At 35.8% G+C, this 20,695-nt stretch overlaps 3 protein-coding genes across 4 annotated transcripts in view; 1 reads left to right on the top strand and 2 right to left on the bottom strand.

Moving 5' to 3' along the window:
• Positions 1-7,748: 7,748 nt before the first annotated feature.
• On the bottom strand, positions 7,749-9,194 carry LOC128675258 (uncharacterized protein). The gene has a single exon (XM_053754555.2). The coding sequence runs from the start codon at positions 8,960-8,962 to the stop codon at positions 8,291-8,293; it is 672 nt and encodes a 223-aa protein (XP_053610530.1). The 5' UTR covers positions 8,963-9,194; the 3' UTR covers positions 7,749-8,290.
• Positions 9,195-9,495: 301 nt separating this feature from the next.
• Positions 9,496-10,457, top strand: LOC128675259 (mitochondrial coenzyme A diphosphatase NUDT8-like). Its single transcript, XM_053754556.2, has one exon. It carries the CDS (start codon positions 9,721-9,723, stop codon positions 10,369-10,371), a length of 651 nt encoding a protein of 216 aa, XP_053610531.1. The 5' UTR covers positions 9,496-9,720; the 3' UTR covers positions 10,372-10,457.
• A 473-nt stretch (positions 10,458-10,930) lies between these two features.
• The window catches only part of Clic (Chloride intracellular channel), a 37,784-nt gene continuing 28,019 nt past the window's right edge, over positions 10,931-20,695 (bottom strand). Inside the window, exons 2-8 of one of the 2 annotated variants that reach the window (XM_053754551.2) lie at positions 20,284-20,385; positions 17,738-17,902; positions 17,085-17,224; positions 16,534-16,636; positions 15,611-15,721; positions 14,743-14,802; positions 10,931-12,755 (exon numbers count right to left, since the gene is read on the bottom strand). In XM_053754551.2, the coding sequence (XP_053610526.1) occupies positions 12,663-12,755; positions 14,743-14,802; positions 15,611-15,721; positions 16,534-16,636; positions 17,085-17,224; positions 17,738-17,902; positions 20,284-20,385 (774 nt within the window). In that variant the 3' untranslated portion in view covers positions 10,931-12,662. The remainder of the gene's footprint in view (positions 12,756-14,742; positions 14,803-15,610; positions 15,722-16,533; positions 16,637-17,084; positions 17,225-17,737; positions 17,903-20,283; positions 20,386-20,695) is intronic. The other variant, XM_053754553.2, reaches the window with a different exon arrangement.

Genomic DNA, 20,695 nt, shown 5'->3' on the forward strand with positions numbered 1-20,695 from the left:
AAGGTCCAACGATGGAGCCTTGCGGGACTCGCCTTTTTACTGGGGATGAAGACGAAACCATCCGTTACTTTTGTAGATTTTGACAAATTGAGAACGGTCACACAGGTAGCTTCGAAACCACTCGAGAGTAGACGCTTCGAAACCATAAGAAGATAGCTTGTGAAGTAAGAGAGGTATATCAATGCTGTCAAAGGCACGAGAAAAGTCAAGAAGAACAAGAAAAGTGCCCATTCCATTATCTTGGGCTTCTAAGATATTACTCGTAAAGTCGAGCAAGGCTGTGGCTGCTGTACTCAAAAACTACTGTAAGGATTTTCATGCGGTTTTCAATATTAGATAGATAGTGATTCGTGAGAAGGGTTTATTAAGTGTATAATTTATTATGTTTTTACCCGAGCGAAGGCGGGACGGGCTGCTAGTTTTTATTATGTTTTAATTATCTGCCAGCATAGCCGTACATTTGTTCCGTAGGTAATTAATTTGCCGGTCTACACAAGACGTAGTCTTATAAAAGCAGGTGGCGCTCTGACCCTGGCTAAAAAGTATGATAAATTAAAACGTGAGGTTACTACCTATTTTTCCTATTTTTTTCTTTAATTATTACTGAATTTATTCCTATTTTTGAACAATAAATTCTTACGCAGATCTGCGCAGACGCACTCGACAGCTTAGAGTATACTTTATCTTTTTATGAATAACAATGTAATTACGGTAGGTAACCGTGAAAGTGTCAAATTACAAGTAAAAAGAGATAAATTCGAGTTTCCATTGAACTTTGAATCACTTTTAATATACTACACAACAAGTAAACAGTGTTTGTCATGTATTATTATTTGTATCTCCTTTTGGGATTCACGGCACATAGTCCGGTCCTTTGAGAGGCTTGCGTGGGGATATGGATCCAACACGTAGAGGCCCTTTGGAGAATTTTGATGTTGTGTAGGTCTCCCGCCAAGACCCACTCCCGGATATACCAATGAAATGATATGCCCATGAGCAGGTCTCGGCGGGAGTGTGAACTATTGCAGAATAATGGATAGAAGTACTGGTCTATAGAATGAAATTTGGATGGACTGAGAATGGGCTATTGCAAAGAGTGCGGTCACCTGCCATAATCATGATAACTGACTATTCAGTGGCAGGTGGTGACTCGCCGCTCACTAGATGGGCCCCTCAAATCAGTCGCCGTGATTGGCGACAAAGGGGCAACATTGACGTGGGCGGCTAAGGGTGTAGAGAGGTGAGTCTGCGGGGCGCGAAATCGTGGTGATCCAGTCAGACACCCCCGGCGTTATGACATTTTACACTTCCACCCTTCGAGCATATAGCTCTCGCGACTCCACTCTGGCCGGCCGATGAAGGCAAGCCACAGGTAGGGGTCCTGTTACCTCTCGGTTTCCACTCCGACCATGGGGAAGGAAGGCGGAGGTGAGGAACAGGGGCCTCCCCTGGGAGCACTCAGGTCCGTGGGGTCGCTACTCCCCAACAGCTCGCCACAAGCTGCCCTGCGGGCGTATTATTATTATTATTGTATTGTTTCCTCAATGTAAACATTTAGGTCCAACAAAGAATACAGATATCAGTGTTTTTTTTATCAAATATGGCAACACAGTGTTAACAGGTTAGCCAATACCTATTGTTATGTCTGAAACTGTGCGGTGGCTCTCAAGGTACCTAGGTATTTATTTAGGTAGGTACCTAAGTTAGGTTTAAAATTATTATTATTACACAACAAATTTCAATAACTCAACTAAATACATACTGTAATGCGTTACAGAAATGATTCATTTTACAGAATATTCCGCAGAATACAGAAATATTACAGGATATTGCGAATACAGTGAAAATATAACTGCTTACTGCTAATGAGGTATTAAATATTTGTTCATTGCATTGTATTTATTCCTGGTATACTATAAATTTCTACCCTACATTTTCCTCAATAGGTAGGTATTTCCGTTTTACATCATCTTTGCTTTGATTTGAAGGTTCATGATTAAGAAATTTCCTACTTATGCTGCGTTTTTGGGATATTGTCTTTTCTTTATATTATTTTTCTGTTGCAACATTAACGCAGTTAAGTATTGTTAGTCATACAGATATATATTTCCTGAGTGAGTAGAAAAAAAACTCATTGTCTCTCCCATACTCGAGACAATGAGTTTTTTTTTTCTATTCACTAATGGGGACATGTGTGTTTGGCCATTAGAAATTCTCGATTGAAGTCATTGTGTCGAGTGCCCACAATGGTTGCCCATCACTAGTAAGTTGTCAAAACCTTGTCAATTTTGATGTATTTTTGAACGCATCAATGAAAGCTAAGCTACCTCTCGCCGCACCCCGTCACAATTTGGCGATTGCATTTTCAACACAGGTTTTCAAAATGTATGGAATGGAAGCGTTGGCTAATGCCAACTACTATACACTCAATGTACATACCGAGTGTATAAAAACTAAACTCACTAAAACTGATTTGTAAGCTACTGAAATTGTGACGATGTCAATTTGCCAATTGACACAAAAAATTGATAAGTGCGTGTCGGTATACGACTACGCGTAATGTTATGCCAGCTCCACACTGTCGCCGAACTCAGACACACAACGCGAATGCGTGTACATTGCGTAGTTACTTAGTATGATTGCTTTTATTTGCAATGAAAAACCAGCAATGTATTCCGATTTCGCCAATTTGGCAAACTGTTCGACAACGGTGTGAAGACGGCGTTAGGGTTCCGAAGGTGCTCCAGCTTAAGCATAGGGTAGGTACTTAGGTACGTATTATGTAAAAAAGCTGGTTTAGAATATTTTAACCAGCACTTCTTTAACTGTATTTTTCGATATGATTTTAACCTGAGTATTATTAGTACGAATATTTAAATATTGCGAAACAAACTGTGAATAATCACAATTTTTCCTAGTTATTTGTAGAATGTACGCCGAAGCCCCTATGTGACGCGAGTGGGGTAGACGAACGCACAGGCCTTGCCGTGCCATTCATTGACGATAGCTACCGAGATACCTAATTATTATGCTAATTGACATTTACTAATACGGGAAAAATTACGTGCATTCTCAACGTAAACACAATATTATGAAATATCAGCTTGACGACAATAAACAAATAGGTACCTACCTACTTACGATAACTAAAACCAATCTAATACTAAAACCTAAGTACCTACCTAGGTATTAGTAGTAAAATCGTTTGCTCAAATGTAAATTGTAACGACACTATTGATTTGAATTAAGTAAGTACAACATCAACAACTAAACGAAAAGAGAGAGAGAGCATGCCCATTAAATTTCCGATGAGCATCTCTTGGAAATTTGCGCGAATTGGAAATTTATCTGCGGCACATCGCTACACACAACACACCTTTACCTTCTTCAGTGCTTTGAGCCCATTTGGATACCAACATCTAGCATAAATTAATTAAACTTTAAGTACCTAGGTGCGCCTTGTCTTAATTACAAATTTAATGTGACACGGAGAGGATATATAATTCGGCGCAAGAACATTATACCAATTATCGAGCGGAAACAGAGGAAAACGATCGGCAATTTTCGCAATTGGCATTTATTTCCAAAACTGGAGATACCTATCGCTCATTCGGTGTTTTTCTTCTGTGTGGCCACAAACTAACAAACATGAATTGGAGAATCTGTAAGTACTTAATAAACAATTATTCTCATCTGTTTTAACTATGTTTATTTACTTACTTCAATTTCTGGATACATTTTTCGACACCGAAAAGATTACTGCCTAATTTATAAAAGCTGACCAAAAATTTTAATAGTCGATGAAAATGTCTTTGGTATTAGGTACGTACCTACCTATCTCCGCTTAGGTAGGTAATTTACAAATTCTACGTGCGATTCTAATGTGGAATTTTATGAAAATTGTGGAATTTTATGAAAATTGTGGAATTTTATGAAAATTGTTGAATAATTATCTATAATTCTTATCCCATTCAGAGATATTTTGTTACGTCTCTCTATTTTAAACGTTCTGTTAACTCCACAAAGCTTTTCCCCATAGGTACCTAGATAATACCACACAGAAGTTGTGGGATTATGATATGATTACATTTTTTACTACATAATTAGAGACAAAGATATTAGCAATATTTTCATTGTCTTACACAGAACTATATCATAATTCTTTACATTGAAATATTTCAGTTATCATCTCAGCTATGTTCAGCGTCGTGTCAGCGCAGTGGAGGGAGTTGGATTGTTACTGCACCCCTCAATACGACCCCATCTGTGCCTCTGACTTCGTCCGCTACAAGAACAGCTGTACCTACCAGTGTCGGCAGGACTATTTGCTGGACATTGGTCTGCCTGCCCTCTCTATCATCGACTGCTCTAGACTGTTGCCAGCGCCTGATTTCTTTTGATTCCATAGAAATTATAACCTAAAATATATTTATATTATTATTTGACTTGTGTTTAATATGACCTTGGAATTAGTAAGTACTAGTTGTACGAAGTACTTACTAAATCCATGAATATGACTTAGGTAACTAGGTAAGTATATGTTTACTTGGTAATATTTATTCATTTTTCATACTATCACCTATCTTTGACATAACTTCTACTTATCTTTCAGTTCTTCCCCGAACGTTGACTAGTAGACTAGATGAATATGCTTTGGTAGGTATCTAAATAAAGTTTGAATCTTAACAAATATTACATGCATGCACCCCACAATATAAAGTTAAGAAGGAAATAAACATTCGACTAAAATCAAAAAGTACTGTAAACACACACAAAACAAAGTATACATTATTGCCGAAAGGGCGACTACAACTCAGTAGGTACCTATGTACCTACCTATATGCTATGGTCAAGGCCAATACATATATATATATATTGTATAAGCAATACAGAATGCTTATAAATGAAACTATCATAGAATAGAGGCCTAAGAAGCTTAGAAGCTTCCTCGCCAAACCTTCTATTATCTAAATAATGATACAGTTTGCATTTGTTACTTTTTGTTGTACTTACTAATTTGTGTGTGGCGCATGTGGTTCCCGCCCTATAAGAGGATCACATAATAGCTATACCCCGTGGATGTCTTACGAAGGCTACCAAAGGATAAAGGCCATAAGCAACGATAGCTTTCCCTACGTTGGTTGACGTCAGTATGGCGATTATAACATAAGACCCGAATCTTCAAAATTTGAAGTTATTTACATCGAGCCTTACTACCTATCTCCTCAAATATTTTTATTTTGGTTAATTTAATTAATTAAGGTAGGTAAATAGGTAGGTTGGTAACCTATCGTTTTCCCTGTCGGTGGTGGTTCCAGGGTTCATGAAAATATGTGAGGTTATTCCATTTCTACCAACGTCTTCAGGTGTGTACCTAAGATATATGTTGTTGTAACCTATTTAAGTACATAGGTATGCTGTTATATTATTTCTGTACAATTTGTTTTTTAAGGTAACGTATACTTATAAAAAAAAAGAAAACAAATCTTTAAACGTAAATTTTATTTAAAAACTTATATTAAAACCCGCCTCCACACCTGCCGCCCCTAACGACATGAATCTCTGAGCCCTGGTGCTGAAGCTGGGTAAGGTGGCATTTAAACTCGCACGGAGAATTGTAGGTCTTCCCGTTGGAGGCGCAGAGCGGCGTGTAGACCCTCGGACATGCGCACGATTCGGACTGCCATTCTGAAGCGAGGGCCGCCACCGCGAGCAAGAGTAGTAACACTGAAAAATGTTTATCATTTGGTAAGTTGTTGTGGGTTGGGTTTTGTTCGTGTCTCACTAGTCTGATTCTGCAAGCTTTCCGACAGTCGTTTCTCCTTTGGATTGTTCATTAGATAATATTTATTATTGGGAGATTCGTCGTCAGCATGTTTCATTATGGTATGTTCGTCGACAGAATGAATACCGCGAACAGTTCGCCAAACTTTGGCGGATTTGGTAAACTTCAATTTTGAAGATTCGGCTGTGATTTTACAGCCATACCTGCCTAACGTAAAATCTCTTTGGAAATGAATGGCCTTTTATCCCTTAATCACCCGTACAACCTGGGAACATGCGCAGTATTCTGATTATCATTCCAGTCAGAGCAGTCTTCGCGAGCAGAATAACTTTTTTGACGTAGGTACCTACCTATAGAATATACTTATATGTGACATAAGGTAATGTATACAGATACAAAGGCAATAAAATTGACGCAAATCTGCATACTTTTATGTATCTGCTTTGTGTCGAATAAACTCCCTTGTTACTTCCTTCTTCGCATCGCAAATACTTCCTCACATTGTGTAACGGTGAAGTACCTTACCTAGTACTTATATACCTAGTTACCTACAGCTCAGACAGCGTTAACTGCGTTGTTGAAGGACCAATTCTCCAGTGAATTAAATCCTCTTTCTTACAAATAAGTACTTAAGTACCTACGGTTTTAACTATTTTTGCTATTCAATATTACATCTCTTCTACTTAATAACTACTTATACCTAAGTAGGTACTTATAATAAACTGCCGACTTGGGTGTTTCGAATTCGAAATACCTAGTATTACTGTTATATATCCTCTTCGTGGGTGTTTCGCATTCGTAAGACCCACGAAGAGGATACAGGAACAGTAATAGTAGGTATTTAGTTAGTTTTAGAGATTACCTAGGTAGGTAGGTTGTGCAAACAAAGTCTCCAGTTCGACGAAGAGGATATAGGTATAACAGTAGTCAAATGCTATATTTTCACACTATCCTCACAGATTGAGTGAAATCGAGGGCTCACTCCAATCATTCGTCGCTTGCACTGGAGTCCCCAACCAGAGAATAATATAATACATTCACAGATGAACTTCACTTTTTGCCGCTCTGCACTGTCCCACAGCGAAGCACTAATGTGCGTTAGAAAAAAATATGAGAATTTACCAAATGAAAATCATCCCACATAATAAATAAACGTGATGAAAGAAATGGCTACGCTTATTATTATAACTGGAAAAGGGAAATAATAATAAAAAAATACTTACAAATTTTGCTATCCATTGTAATGTGCGAATAGAATATAAAACTTAAGAACTAAGTATTAACTTTTTCATTCACTGGGCACGTTCGCGCTTCCACTTTCGCGATGGATGTGCAAGTTTTATATACCTGCATGGTATTTGTAGCACACATATGCCGAGTACCACTCGAGGATAATAAAACAGTATCGATTTCCGCTTATCTTATTGCTAAAAGTTTAAATAATTACAGTGACACAATTTATAAGTACTTGCTCACTTGTTTATTGAAAGCAAATTGTAAGATACAGACAAAGAAATAATTCTTTTTTCATTTGTTTATAAGGCGGAAAGGTAGTTTCCGTTTGTTGTTTTAAAAAAATCTTGGTTCGCCTTTTTATGATAAAGAGATGGCAGGTACAATTTCGTTCAGAAAATATCTCGTTCATTAATTTTTAATTTTACATACAGCGAAATTGTAAGTATTGAGTTTTATTGTGTACATAAATAATTTAAAAACGAATCCACCTTTGCTGACTCTACAATTACTACTCGAGAAGATGTTTATTTTGTTTTTAAGTAAAGGACATTTTTATTTTACTTTTATTGCATTAATGTTGTCTATGCATGCGGGTCTAGTCTTGTTGATAAAGATAAGAATAAATGGAAAAGTTTGGTTGTTATTTTAACATTCCTGGCACAAGTAAAAGTATTTAGGTATCAAAAACATGTATTATTTTTTTAAGGTTAAAAATAAAAGCAGATACTTAATACAACAAATAAATAATTTATTTAAATACTGTACATTATAATAATTAATTCCTGTTTAACAAGAGCCCATCCATAACACATTAAAACATGGATATCCCATCCTATATTATCTTTTGCCATAAAAATAAAACTCCACATTCCATTTCCATAACAGCAGAAACAAAATTAACAAAATACATTTATGAAAAAATAATTTGGGATTAGGTCATTATTATCTTTTCATTTCTATAAATATGTTAACAAGTAATATAAGAATGTTTTTTTTTTTTTTTAAATAATTAATATAGACAAAATGAATAATGTACCCATATTGTAAAGAAGTTTATATCAAATCAATAATGTTTTTGCTATCTGTAAAGTACACATTTTTTCTTATGTACATATCACAATTGTACTTAAATTGTTCATATAGTTTCACAACAGTTTTGACCCAGAGGAGAATTGTGCCAAAGCATAGCTTTTAGTAGGGTAATGATAAAGCATTTTACAAATTTATTTTACCGTCATCATTACAATAAAATGTAATCATATTAAGTACCTATATTTTTGATGGCATTAATTCACCTATAGTATATTTTTTACGCATAAAATCATTGGTGTACAAACTTTCTGGAAGGAAACACTGGAGAAACAGATGTGTTATCATTCCTGTGATGCCCCATATTGTGTACTTTCCAAATGTGTATACGGGTAGAATAATTTTTTCACGTTGTAATTTTAGGTGACCATGATTTTCTATATTACAAAGTTCTTTCATTGGCACAGTGAAGATATCTTCAACTTCATCAACACTTCTAACTAAATTATCCACATTCATATTATTCAAAACTCCGACAATAGGATGGATAATCATCTCTTTGTTTCGACCTTGAATTATTGGCATTTTTTCCCAGATTTCCACATCTCGTGCATTGAAACCTATTTCCTCATGGGTTTCTCGCAAAACTGCATCAATCTCTGTCTCTCCTTCATCAATTTTTCCGCCGGGAAATGATACTTGTCCGCTGTGGTTCTTTAGATTTGATGACCTTAATGTATACAGTAAACACACCTCTTCCTTTACGACACAAAGTGGCACTAAAACGGAGGCGTATGTTTTTTTACTTCCCTCATCATTTAATGCAAACTTTGGTAGTTCCTTTATATTTGCTATGCAGCGCTCTCGGGCCACTTTTGATAATAGAACTTGAGGAGAAAACGACATGGTCATACAGAGATTGCGGGAAACGAAGGTTATAATGTCGAATCGAAAGTCATTTATGTTCAACAGTTTACATTAAATTAAAAGATCTTACAATAATGATGTAGGTATTTTTTATCTATTGGTCTAAAGTCCGAAGGTCCTTTACAGTTTCATAATTATATTTTAATCTTGAACGTAGCGTAAACTTTGAGACTTTGTTTTGAGATGAGAACTGACATTCATAATTCATTTCGACGTCTTTATGTGATGACAACCATTCATGCAACATGACATGACATTGACAGCCATTAGTATATTTTTTTATTTGTTTTGATTTTGGGTAATAACGCTCAAGCTCAACGGCCCAGCCCGCCAATTATTGTAAGTTTGTTCCAGTAGCTTACATATGAATTCGACTAAGAAGAATACTATGAACTTTAATTACTTAGATAGATACGGTAATTACTTTGGTGATAAATAAAAAACTAAAATAAGATAGATTATTTTATATATACCTATTATTATAAATATCACGAAACCTCCATCAGTCTTATCATCCACGAACGTCAGCTTGTGCCATCTATTCTGTATCTTCAAGATTCCGCAGCAGCGACGCCCTCATCTGGCCATAAAAAATTGTACCTTGTATCTGTGTAAATGAAATATATATTGTCAAATACGACCAAAATATTTCCACAAAAATGGCGTGAAGTTTGGGAAAATTTTCGTTTTTTCATTTAAATTTCTGCATCTTTAACATCCCCAACACATTTAATTTCATCAAGATGTGTGCAAAAGCTAATTCATTGGAGGGTTTATTCAACATGGCCACTCGACAGCAATGCATGACGAAAATAAAAAGATATCCTGCAGTCAGCCTGAGCAAGCTACGACCTGACAGTGAAGCAGTGCTGGTGCCGCTGTGTCGCGTCGACGGCATCCCGTCCATACTGTACACCGTGCGCTCTCAACATTTATGGTATAACAAAGGCGAAATCGCGTTTCCCGGCGGAGTAAACAATAAAAAAGAGACCCTGATAGAAACAGCCCTTCGGCACACTGAGGAGGACATAGGCTTGAAACCGGACAAAATAGACATTTGGGGCAACGGGCCAGCATTCCCGGGGCGGGATAACAAAATACTGGTCACTCCTGTTATTGCTTCGGTCGACCGGTTGACGGACGCAGATCTGAATGTAAATAACAAGAAAGTAGCGGAAGTATTCACTGTGGCTATAGAAGTGCTGTGTGACCCGAACAACCAGTTCGCTTCCAACTGCGACGGCTTCCTGCTGCCGGTGTTTGCTGCTGACAAATACATCATCAGAGGTCTCACTGCGTACATAACACACGTACTTCTAAATTGTGCTCTATCGAAAGATGTATATAACAATGACATTTTGAAACGAAAAAAAATCATGGCCCCATTAAAATGATTTTACAAATAAGTAGTTCATCGCTTTGTCAGTAATTTATCTGTTCAATATTTTTATGGAATAAAACAGTGGCATATACTTAAAAAGTTGTTTATTAAAGTACAAAATCTAATATTTTACACATAGTAATCATAAAATGTTAAATCTGCAAGCATATATAAAATTTATATTGCTAAGCAAGGCACACGCGAAATTTTATAGAAAGCTTTGCAATCATAGGCAAGTATAAATTACTTATCATAAAAAACTGAGGGTACTTACAAAGTTTTACCCTGACTTAATTTACATAATGAACCATCGCCTTCTTCGAAATATACATATAAGTCGTTTAATAAAAAGTGAGCTTTTCTCTCATTCGTCTCTATTTCAAATATCCAACAATTTCATTATGAAAAAAAAAATCGGATGACTGACGCGTAAGCGTTTACTACGAGTTTCGGAAAAGAAAACATGACTGACACGTTACTCACACGTACGTTACACGTATGATGTAAATAAAAACAATAACGGAAAATCAAAACTAAACGAACTAAAAGGAAATAAAAATAAAACACAAAAGGAAAAAATAATATTTATCCAGCTTTATTCCTTAACATTTACATTATAATCTAGTATGTCTAGTATTAATATTTTATACATTGTCCTCCTGACATGCTGATTGTGTCTCGCCCTTGTCTGTGTGTGTACTATGTTTGTCATTAACGTTTGCTTCATATATTTTCCTCATATTATTACAAATAATAATAAAAATATATACTGGCAAACATGTGAAATTAAAAACTTCTACTAAATAAATAGGTGGTCCATCTTAAAGCCTCACTTCCTAACATCCTACTCAGTGTCACAAACATAAATTAAGTATTACATCAACGCGGACACAAAAATCATTAACAGTAAAAGTAAGTACTTAAAATGTATAACAATTATATTTCCCTTCGAAGGTAACATTAGGGCGGGCAAGAACGACACAATGTCGCTAATTGCTGTCAACAAATAACATCGGCTAAGCCGAAATTGATGCGGAACAACGTAAAAGGCAGAGGCATTAAAATAAAAATGGCGGCGAAGATTTTTTCGTATAACCTACTACTAAACTAGGATAGTCCAAAAATAACAAAATAAATGAATACTGTAAACCGATCTTACACCTATTGTGAATATTTATAATACAAAAACAATTCTGCACGCCTATTCGTTGTTTGAACGCTGAAACTATACTAACTTACTTATGACATGTACCATTATCCGTTAACTTCAAGGTACTTGTGGTTAGACACGATTTGTCAGGGTTAACAAAACTATGAGGGGCGAACTTTACTGTAAATGATTCAGCACCTCTGCCGAACTCCGATATCATTTCAGTTAAATAAATAAAACATTAAAAAAAACATACATAAACACCTATAACAGAGCAGCTCTAACCAGACATATCACGGCCACTGTCAGTTCTAGTGTGCATTCAATAACGACAATTCGACATAGCAAGAGATGGGTTAACGCCGGGACAAAAACAAATATTACGGGTTACGCCCGGGCGGAAACTCATATCTGGACTATGCTGACAATTCTGTGTTCTTTCAGTTATGGATACAATACTCTGTAATTGCATGCATTTCAATAATTTCGCGTTTAATAGACAATTTCGAAAATCACTTGAACCGTAAATAAATAGACATTAGTAACTAGTCCTTCACTTTCTGTGTAGTTAGCTTAAAACAATTGTTTGACTCACCAAAATCATACATTATAATAACCACTAACAATTTTGATTGCACCATCATATTCATATATTAGAAGTTAACATATTAAAAACAATGTACTTAAAAACTTTATTTTCTACAGACATCAAAATCCTCGTACCAAAACTATAATTTTATAATATCTATCATAAGTGTTTCTTCAGCAACTAGAACATGTATGACAAATTTTACACTTAACATCTCTTCAACCAATCAGAACTTGGGACTTTAAGTGCTGCATCGTGATTGGCTGAAGTGTTACGTCTTCGACTTGCAGGAGAACACGAAAGTACAGATGCTGTCAACGATTTTCATTTTCCCATTCAAGTAGTCATTTAAAATCGGTTTAAAAATATATTTAAATTAACGTTGGCAAGCATGGTGAAATACAGCCGATAGTCGAGATTGGCGCCATTCTAAATGCAATTTTACCAACAATATAAAATCGTGAGCTTAATTTCAAAACGGTGGATATCAACAATCGAATTCGCGCCTAATAACTGTTGTACCAAGGCTCATATTCGCTCCAACACAAAATTAAAAAAATAAATGTTACTCGGTGTTATTGAGGTCGTTAACGTCGATCGGGATGGAGGTGGTGAACGTGGGCGTCTCCAGTTCCTCGTGTTTCTTCATTTTCAACGCCTGGAAATGGAAAAATAAATTAAACTTTCGCCGTTGACACGTGACAACTTGAGCTAATGTAAATTAGTTTGAGAAACTAGTACTAAACTGAAAATGATGTCTGGCAGACGCTACTCGTATGTTTTAGTGAACTGTCTAGATACCAACAAGTATAATGATTATCACGACTTGGAAAATCCCGATGGTGCTCCTAGGGTACCCAGGAGAGACAACGAGGCCTAAAGCTCATTTACGAATGTCAAATACAACATAAGTATACAAATACAAGTAAAAAAGTTAAAGGAATATAAAGAACATTAAAATTATGAAGTTTTTGTTTTGTACACAACTAAGGTGTGTTACACATTTATAAATTAATATTTTAACAAATCCGCCATTCGCATATATACGGCCAGATCAGATGGCTTCTAGAAATATCTTTGAAAAAAAAAATACAAAATTATTATACTCTTATATTACAAAAAAGGGAAATTAAAATAATTATAGAATTGTTAATTTAAATAAAAAGATGGTACAGTCGACAACACGTCTACCTTCCCAAATTAATTGCAAATTCACCCTTATCATCGTGGCAAAGAGGTCTATATCCGTTATACTTTAATTGATACTAATATTATAAAGAGAAAATATTTGTATTTTTGTTTGTAATGAATTAACTCCAAAACTACTGGATTGATTTTGATGAGATTTATCACAGAGATTGATAAAACGTACTGGAATGACATAGGCTACTTGTTATGGTTTCACCCGTGAGAAGCCGGGTCGGGCCGCTAGTGCAGGATAACTTGACATGCGGTTGACTGTACAATATACATATAGTATTATAGTATAAGTTTGTATGTTACTATATTAACATTTACACAATCCCACGAACCAAAAGCATGAAAAATGAACTATTTTAAATCACACCAAGTTTGGAGTCCAGTGTTAATTGCACAAAACACGAAACGGCTTTGTGCGCGATACACCTCATTTCTGCCACACTATCGCAGAACTCAGATAGATGCCGACGCGAACGAATGAACATTGCGTAGTTTGGTAAGAGAGCTTTTATTTACCGCAATGGAAAACCTGCAATGTATGATGAATCCGCCAAGTTCGGCGAACTGTTTCTTGATAATGTACTCGTATATGCCTGCATAAGGTTGGTAGTGTAATGATTTGTATCCATTACACATTCCGATAGTAATACATGATAATCACGCACATATCTTTCCACAAGAATTTAACACCACCTCGTACAGTCAACAAAATAATTAATAACCAAACCAGGTCACAATTATAATTTGTATTATTTATTATATTAAATGTAGATAGATTAAATTAGGATAGAAAAAACAAAATAACTTTGGGTTAGAAAAAATAGGCTATAAAATAATTTTAAAAAAATTTGAGACTTGGATACCGAATTGTGTAGTTGACTGTACTATATGCAACAGTCTGTTTACTATAATTACATATTGAATATATTTAATAGACATACACTTTATTGACAGAATTATGTTTTAGAATCACAAAACAAACGGTTTGTATGTGACGATATGTTACAAATTTTGATATACTCTTTGGTTTGGTGACTCTAAGAAGTATGAAGAAGTATAATAATATATCCATCGTACAAAATCGTACTAAATGTCGAAGTATTTACATAATTTATATAATTTGCAAAGTAAATACTGCTTAAACTAATTTATTGTGCGATTGTATTTCAAATTTACTCAATACATGAACACAATGCTAAAAAACTAAGTATGAAGTTTAAATATGGAATGATTTTGATTAAAAACGAATACAACAAAAAAAGCGCTAGTCAATACATAATGAGATTTGAATTTGGAATGATATTTGAAAAACGAATACAACAACGTTAGGAATGGAGTTTGAATTTGGAATTGTTACGTGAATATTTGTTTAACCAAAACAACGTTTGAACAACAAACAAAATGGAGTTTGCATTTGTAGGTTATGTCGTGATGTCACAACGTACCGAGTCCTGGCCGTTGAGCCGTGCCGGCGACGGCGATAGACCCAGACCTTTCGCTGACAACTGTTGATAATATTATATACAGATACATACAATTATACAATACAATACAAAAAACTACGTATAACATATGTATAAGTAAAATACATTTTGCTCAAGATATATAAAGGAAATAAAATATATGTAAAAAAAAAGAAGTTTATAAACAGCTAGTCTTTACAGATACAGGAAAATTAAGGTTAAAATTCAGAAACCCTAAAAATATCTAAACCATAATAGAGTCTAAAATAGTCAATATAACAAATAATAGTCGACGGTTGAATTTGACTAATAGTTAATTATGTTTTACTATTGCATGCTTTATCTAAGAGGCGATCAATTTTTCCAGAATATTTTTGATGTTACGTATTACATTCCGTATATTTTGTATATAGCAATTTCATTACGATCCAATTCTGAAAGAATCCACATATTTCGGCTTTTGATCGAAGAGCATTTTTATTTCGATTTTGTTCACAATTCTATCATTTCTGATCAAACGTGCCGAATGACTTTGACAAAATAGTAAGAACGGGAAAAAATGCCACTGTCCTTGTCCTGCGTTTGTTTTATTAAACCCAGAAGAATAAATGCTCGCAAAAGAGTTCTGCTCGGAGTGGATTAATTGCGAATAACTTTGTTAACTCGTTACCAGGTAACAAAAATACCGGTTGCGAAACCTGGTACGATAAATGGCAGGTAATCTGAAAAGCTAATCTTAGATGGCGCTAGTGTAGTCGGAGCTTATCATATGTGTAAAATGTTGTATTGAACACGTTGTACTGTCATTGGGAGTCGAGTTGCAGTTCTGGATACTGTTCCAAGTACTGACCTGCTGCAGCTTGTAGTGGTTGATGATGTCCTGGTCGGCCGGGCAGCTCTGCGTGAAGGCGTCGAGCTGGTACATGTGGTACATGTAGCGCCACAGCGCTCGGAAGCTTTTCTGTAAGGGATATACACAAGTTAAATAATAACTTATGCCAACGCTGTTGCGATCCATATAATTTACAATGCGCATACACAATGATAACAAATGCAATTTTCATCACAAAACAAAACATTATCCATCTCCATTCAGTGACATCTGTCAATTTGACGTTTACTCGCACGCCCTTGTTCCATCTTGCTGTCACAGTCGCCGTGATGGCGGTAGTCTCCCAATGTTGCCAGCGCGCAATTACTTAATAATAAATTGAATAAAACATTTTATGGTTCATACCTATACTATGTAAAATATTGAACCCTTCATAGGTCTCAATATATCTGTCATCAGACGTCAAATAGTATGAGAATAGTACTATCAGTCTCTGTCGCTCTTATTTCGAATGTATCGGTTCATCCTGCTGTCATATGATTCAAGTTATATTACAATTACATTTATTATACCTAATAAATGTAATTTTCTAATTCAGCACTCCCAAAAATCATTTGCAAAAGTAAATATCGTATTCTGAAATAATGTGTACTTGCATACTTTTCAGACCTCTCGCGATTGAAGATTCTTTATACTCCACAGCTGACTTAATGGCAGCTTCTGGTAAAGCGATTGTAGTGGTTCGGTTCTGACAAGAAAATTAGTATCCAAGATATGCCGTCGACACACAAAATTGTCACTATTTATATAATTTGAGCCCAGTATATGGCCACTTTTATTCTGTCATTTGCCTGTAGTACAAGAAGTGGGAGAGTTAGGACAGAAATAATCCAATAAGGGTTTCGGAACCTAAATAAAGAGAACATAAAACGGCGACGTACCGGTATCTCGAAGTCGACGAAGTATTTCCCGGCGACGCGGATGTGCTGCAGCCGCGGCATCAGCTCGCAGTCGAAGCAGCACATCGTGTCGCCCGTTAGGAACCTGCAACACACGGAGCATTCTTTGACTAAAAATGGTTGGTCACTGAATATTACGATTTTGTGGAAATCTCATGTCATAATCATCAACATTAGCCATTTAAACGTCTCCACTGCTAGGGCACAGGCCTCCTTTATGGATGGATAAGGAGTATGGGCCATGACACACCACACTGGCTCATTGCCTTCCTTACGGATGGATAATGGGTCCATTGCGGATTGGCGGGTTTTACCACTTGCTTCCGGTGAAGGAAAACATCGTGAGGAAGCCTGCAACTTGGTTAATAATATAATTTATCACCTAGTGTGAAATGAAGACGGCAATGGCCAACCATTTCATTAATATTGCCAAGGGAGTCACTGGTCGAGGGTCGTGGTCATTCAGTGAACTTAACCACGACTACATTATTGTGTAGTACCGACAGGAAGAGGTAGTCGTAGGAGTAGTGTACCTGGTCTCTCGGCGCTGCAGCAGCGCGTCGATGCGGCCGAGGTGCGCGCGCAGCGCGGCCGACTTCTGCTCGTCCTTGCGCACCAGCACCAGCTTCAGCTTCGAGTACAGGTTCTCGATCAGGGACGCTACTTCTTTGTCCTACGATCCACAAATAAAACCCATTTTATGCTGGCTCCACACTACCGCCGAACTTGGACAAATGCTGACGCGAATGCGCGTGCATAGTATGTAGAGTGATTTTATTTACCTATAGAATACACAATTAGAGGTAGACCAAGAAAAAGATGAATGCTTTACACAGTCCATCCATCTTGGGGTGGATGTATGACAGGAAATAGAGACCAATGAAGAAAAAAGGTCGCAAAAGAATGAGAAAGGTTGCCCTGCCTTCCTAATGATGGGAAATGGTGAGCAAGATAGTTGTAATTAAAATAAATGGAGTATAATTAGAACAGGACTCTGTACCCTTCTATTTGATGTCGTACGAGGCGACTAAGGAACACATAATTGCCAACTGATAGGAAATAATAGCATTAGCAAGGATGCTTGAAATCAGGCAAGCGGTGGAATCTTCAAAATTTTTAGTTTACGCGTATCACACGTCACAGCTCAATATGAAAGAGAGAGTCGTAAAAAGTGAAATAGCATTACCTGTACAAATAGGTTGTGTCCGCCCGGTACCGACTTCATGATGTGCCTCTCAATTTTCTCGTTCTCCAGTATCGCTAGGCCGTTGTCGATCAGTATGGGCGGGTGCGTCGCTTCGAAGTTCGTGCGGAAATCTGGCGGGGGCTTCTGCATGTCTACTGTTGTCACCTGCAATTCGTAAATGATACATTGTATTGGCATATCCTCGATTTTTCGACTGAGTTTTGGTTTAGCTAATGGCTTCTCCATACTATCGATCGGCTAACTCAGACAGACGTCATCGCTACGTACAATGTATAGTTCGTGCGTGAGCGTTTTTTGTCCTAAGGAAAAACCAGTAGTGACAAAGCCGCCATAAGTTTGACAAACAGTTTGTCAGTAATGTATAATCTATACTATTATTATAAAGAGCTGCGTTTGTGAGTTTGTATGTTTGAGGCGGGTAATCTCCGAAACTACCGAACCGATTTCAAAAATTCTACCATTAGAAAGGTACATTATCCAAGATTGCGAATAGGCTACCTATATTTTATCAAAAAATTCCCAAATTTTCAGAACATCTAGTAGATTTATATTTGACTACCCGCGTGACTTTCGTACTGGATCAATGTTTTTTCTGAGATGATAGCTAGCTACGTCTTTCTTCGAGTACGAAGAAAGACGTATCATAGTATAAGGGAGTACCTTTATGTATGCGAAACTTCAAGATAAACAAACATACTATTTGCATTTACAATTGGTTAGACATCTAGTTAGGATAGGATGAGGGTAGGACCGAAGGCATCTGACAATTTACGACCGCCATCTAGCGAAAGCAGTGAGAAGGTTTTCTCTAGATGGCTTCCTTCACCGGAAACAAGTAATAATCGATGAATGAAAATGGCACAGCAGACTGATCTATAAAACTTAAGAAATCCTACATATTCCATTAAGTTTTATAGATCAATCTGCTGTGCCATTTTCATAATGAGTATTTGCCTTACACGTAGAATTTACGTTACGATACGTGCTCAACGATTTATCAAAAGCACCACATCGCATTAAACGTTGTATATTTCAATTTAATTGGTTAATAAACTAATGCAGCAATGCATTTAGAATTCAATTATATGAGTAGTGTGAAAATTGTAAAACAGACGGATTATAATATTTTACGTTGTTATAGGGTGTGAGGACCATTTAAAACACAAGTGAAAGGGTCTGAATAACCTGCAAATTATATAAAACTAGCTGCGCACTGGGGCTTTGCTCCCGTGGGAAATTCGGGAGAAAAAGTACCCTATGAGTTATTCCAGGTTGTATTCTACCCGTGTACCACGTTTCATAACAATCGGTCCAGTAGATTTTGCGTGAAAAAGAGTAACAAACATACACACATACATCCTCGCAAACTTTCGCATCATAATATTATTAAGATAGGATAACTGGCCAAGTGCGTGTACGACTCATTTATTATATACGATTAATTTTGTTTTCTTGGGCTTCAGCAATAATTTTTCAGATTGCGTTTTTTTTTAATGTAAAAATTTATTTTTCTTTACCAACAACATGTTGCAAAAATTTATTTCGCAAATGGAGTTTTCGTTTTTTATTAATTTATTTCGTGAATTGCGATAAAAAAAATGTAGTTGCATAAAACAATGCACTTCTTTTAACATTTGTAAGGGGGGTTGCCTTATTAATTAATTAGCAATATCACGTAATTGAGAATAGCACAATTAACGACGAAATATTTTAAGTATTTCAATTTGGTCGAGTAATTTAAAAAAAATGTTTAGTGTACAGTATCTTCGCTATAAACTTAAAAACGACTACACGGATTTTTATGCTAATATATAGGTACTGTGTTTCCTGAGGAAGATGTATGTGTATAATTTATTATTGTTATAACAGTACGAAGCCGGGACAGGCCGATAGTTTTAAATAAGCTTTCAAGCAATTTACGCCACCATTTCTTTATATATATAAAACATTCCTTCACAAGTTTTATCAAAAGTAGTGGCTACTCGACTGTCCATTCCACTAACTCAATGTGCACTATATTTTAGGAATTTTAATTAATAACTGCAACAGTTATTTTGTATAGTAATAAAAGAAAGATGGAACATATTTATATTTTGTCAGTTTCTACATTATTATTACTTAATGTATGTATGCAATTTGTTTCATTTTGCATAGTTTTACATCTGCTATAAAAATAAATAATTGCATATTATTAAATCAGACCGACTTTAATTTTATATAATCAATCCATTTTGGAGTATGCAAAATTTAATTTGACATTTACTTAATTAATTTTCAACCCCCGACGCAAACAGAAAGGTGTTCTAAAGCTAAGTTTGATGTGTGTATGTGCATCTGTCTGTATCATTGAATCTCCTGTCCTGATTAGATCAACCAATTCTGATAATTTTATATAGAATATATTTTTCTGTAAATAAATTCTTGATTTGTTATAGGTAATTTAGCCATATCGAGCTTTTTTTTTCTTCTATTTATCTAAATTTGCACGCATGCTTGGCACAACATTGAGAAAAGACTATACATACCTTTAGGCTGATTGTTTTGAGTTCTGCTAATAAGTATAGGTCCATGAAGTACTCTTGGCAGAACAGACAGGCGCCCTTCCGTCGACCGTCGATCGTTGATGCCTGGAATGTAAAAATAATAAATAAATTTCTACATATATAAAAAAGCAATTATATATTTTTTATGTCTTTCACTAAGTGTGGTTTTGTTGAAAACAAAATTCAAGCAGCTAAAACCCCTTAGCGTTAACAAGTCTTCGCCACACTGACACCTAAAAATATCCTAATTTAAATCTAAAGAAAAATGCGATTATATCGCATTTTTCATACAATTTTTGCATATTATGTTTCAAAAGGCACGAAAATTTTGTTAATGAAAACGACTACTCTTTTGGTAGTAATCTCCGAAGCGTTCCTAATAAATATTCATAAG

Source organism: Plodia interpunctella, chromosome 14 (genome assembly GCF_027563975.2).
Source record: "Plodia interpunctella isolate USDA-ARS_2022_Savannah chromosome 14, ilPloInte3.2, whole genome shotgun sequence".
NCBI classification, from domain to species: Eukaryota; Metazoa; Arthropoda; class Insecta; order Lepidoptera; family Pyralidae; genus Plodia; species Plodia interpunctella.

Bases quoted from the DNA above. Each gene is read 5' to 3' on its own strand.
- LOC128675258 (XM_053754555.2), bottom strand. From the start codon at position 8,962: ATGACCATGTCGTTTTCTCCTCAAGTTCTATTATCAAAAGTGGCCCGA.
- LOC128675259 (XM_053754556.2), top strand. From the start codon at position 9,721: ATGTGTGCAAAAGCTAATTCATTGGAGGGTTTATTCAACATGGCCACT.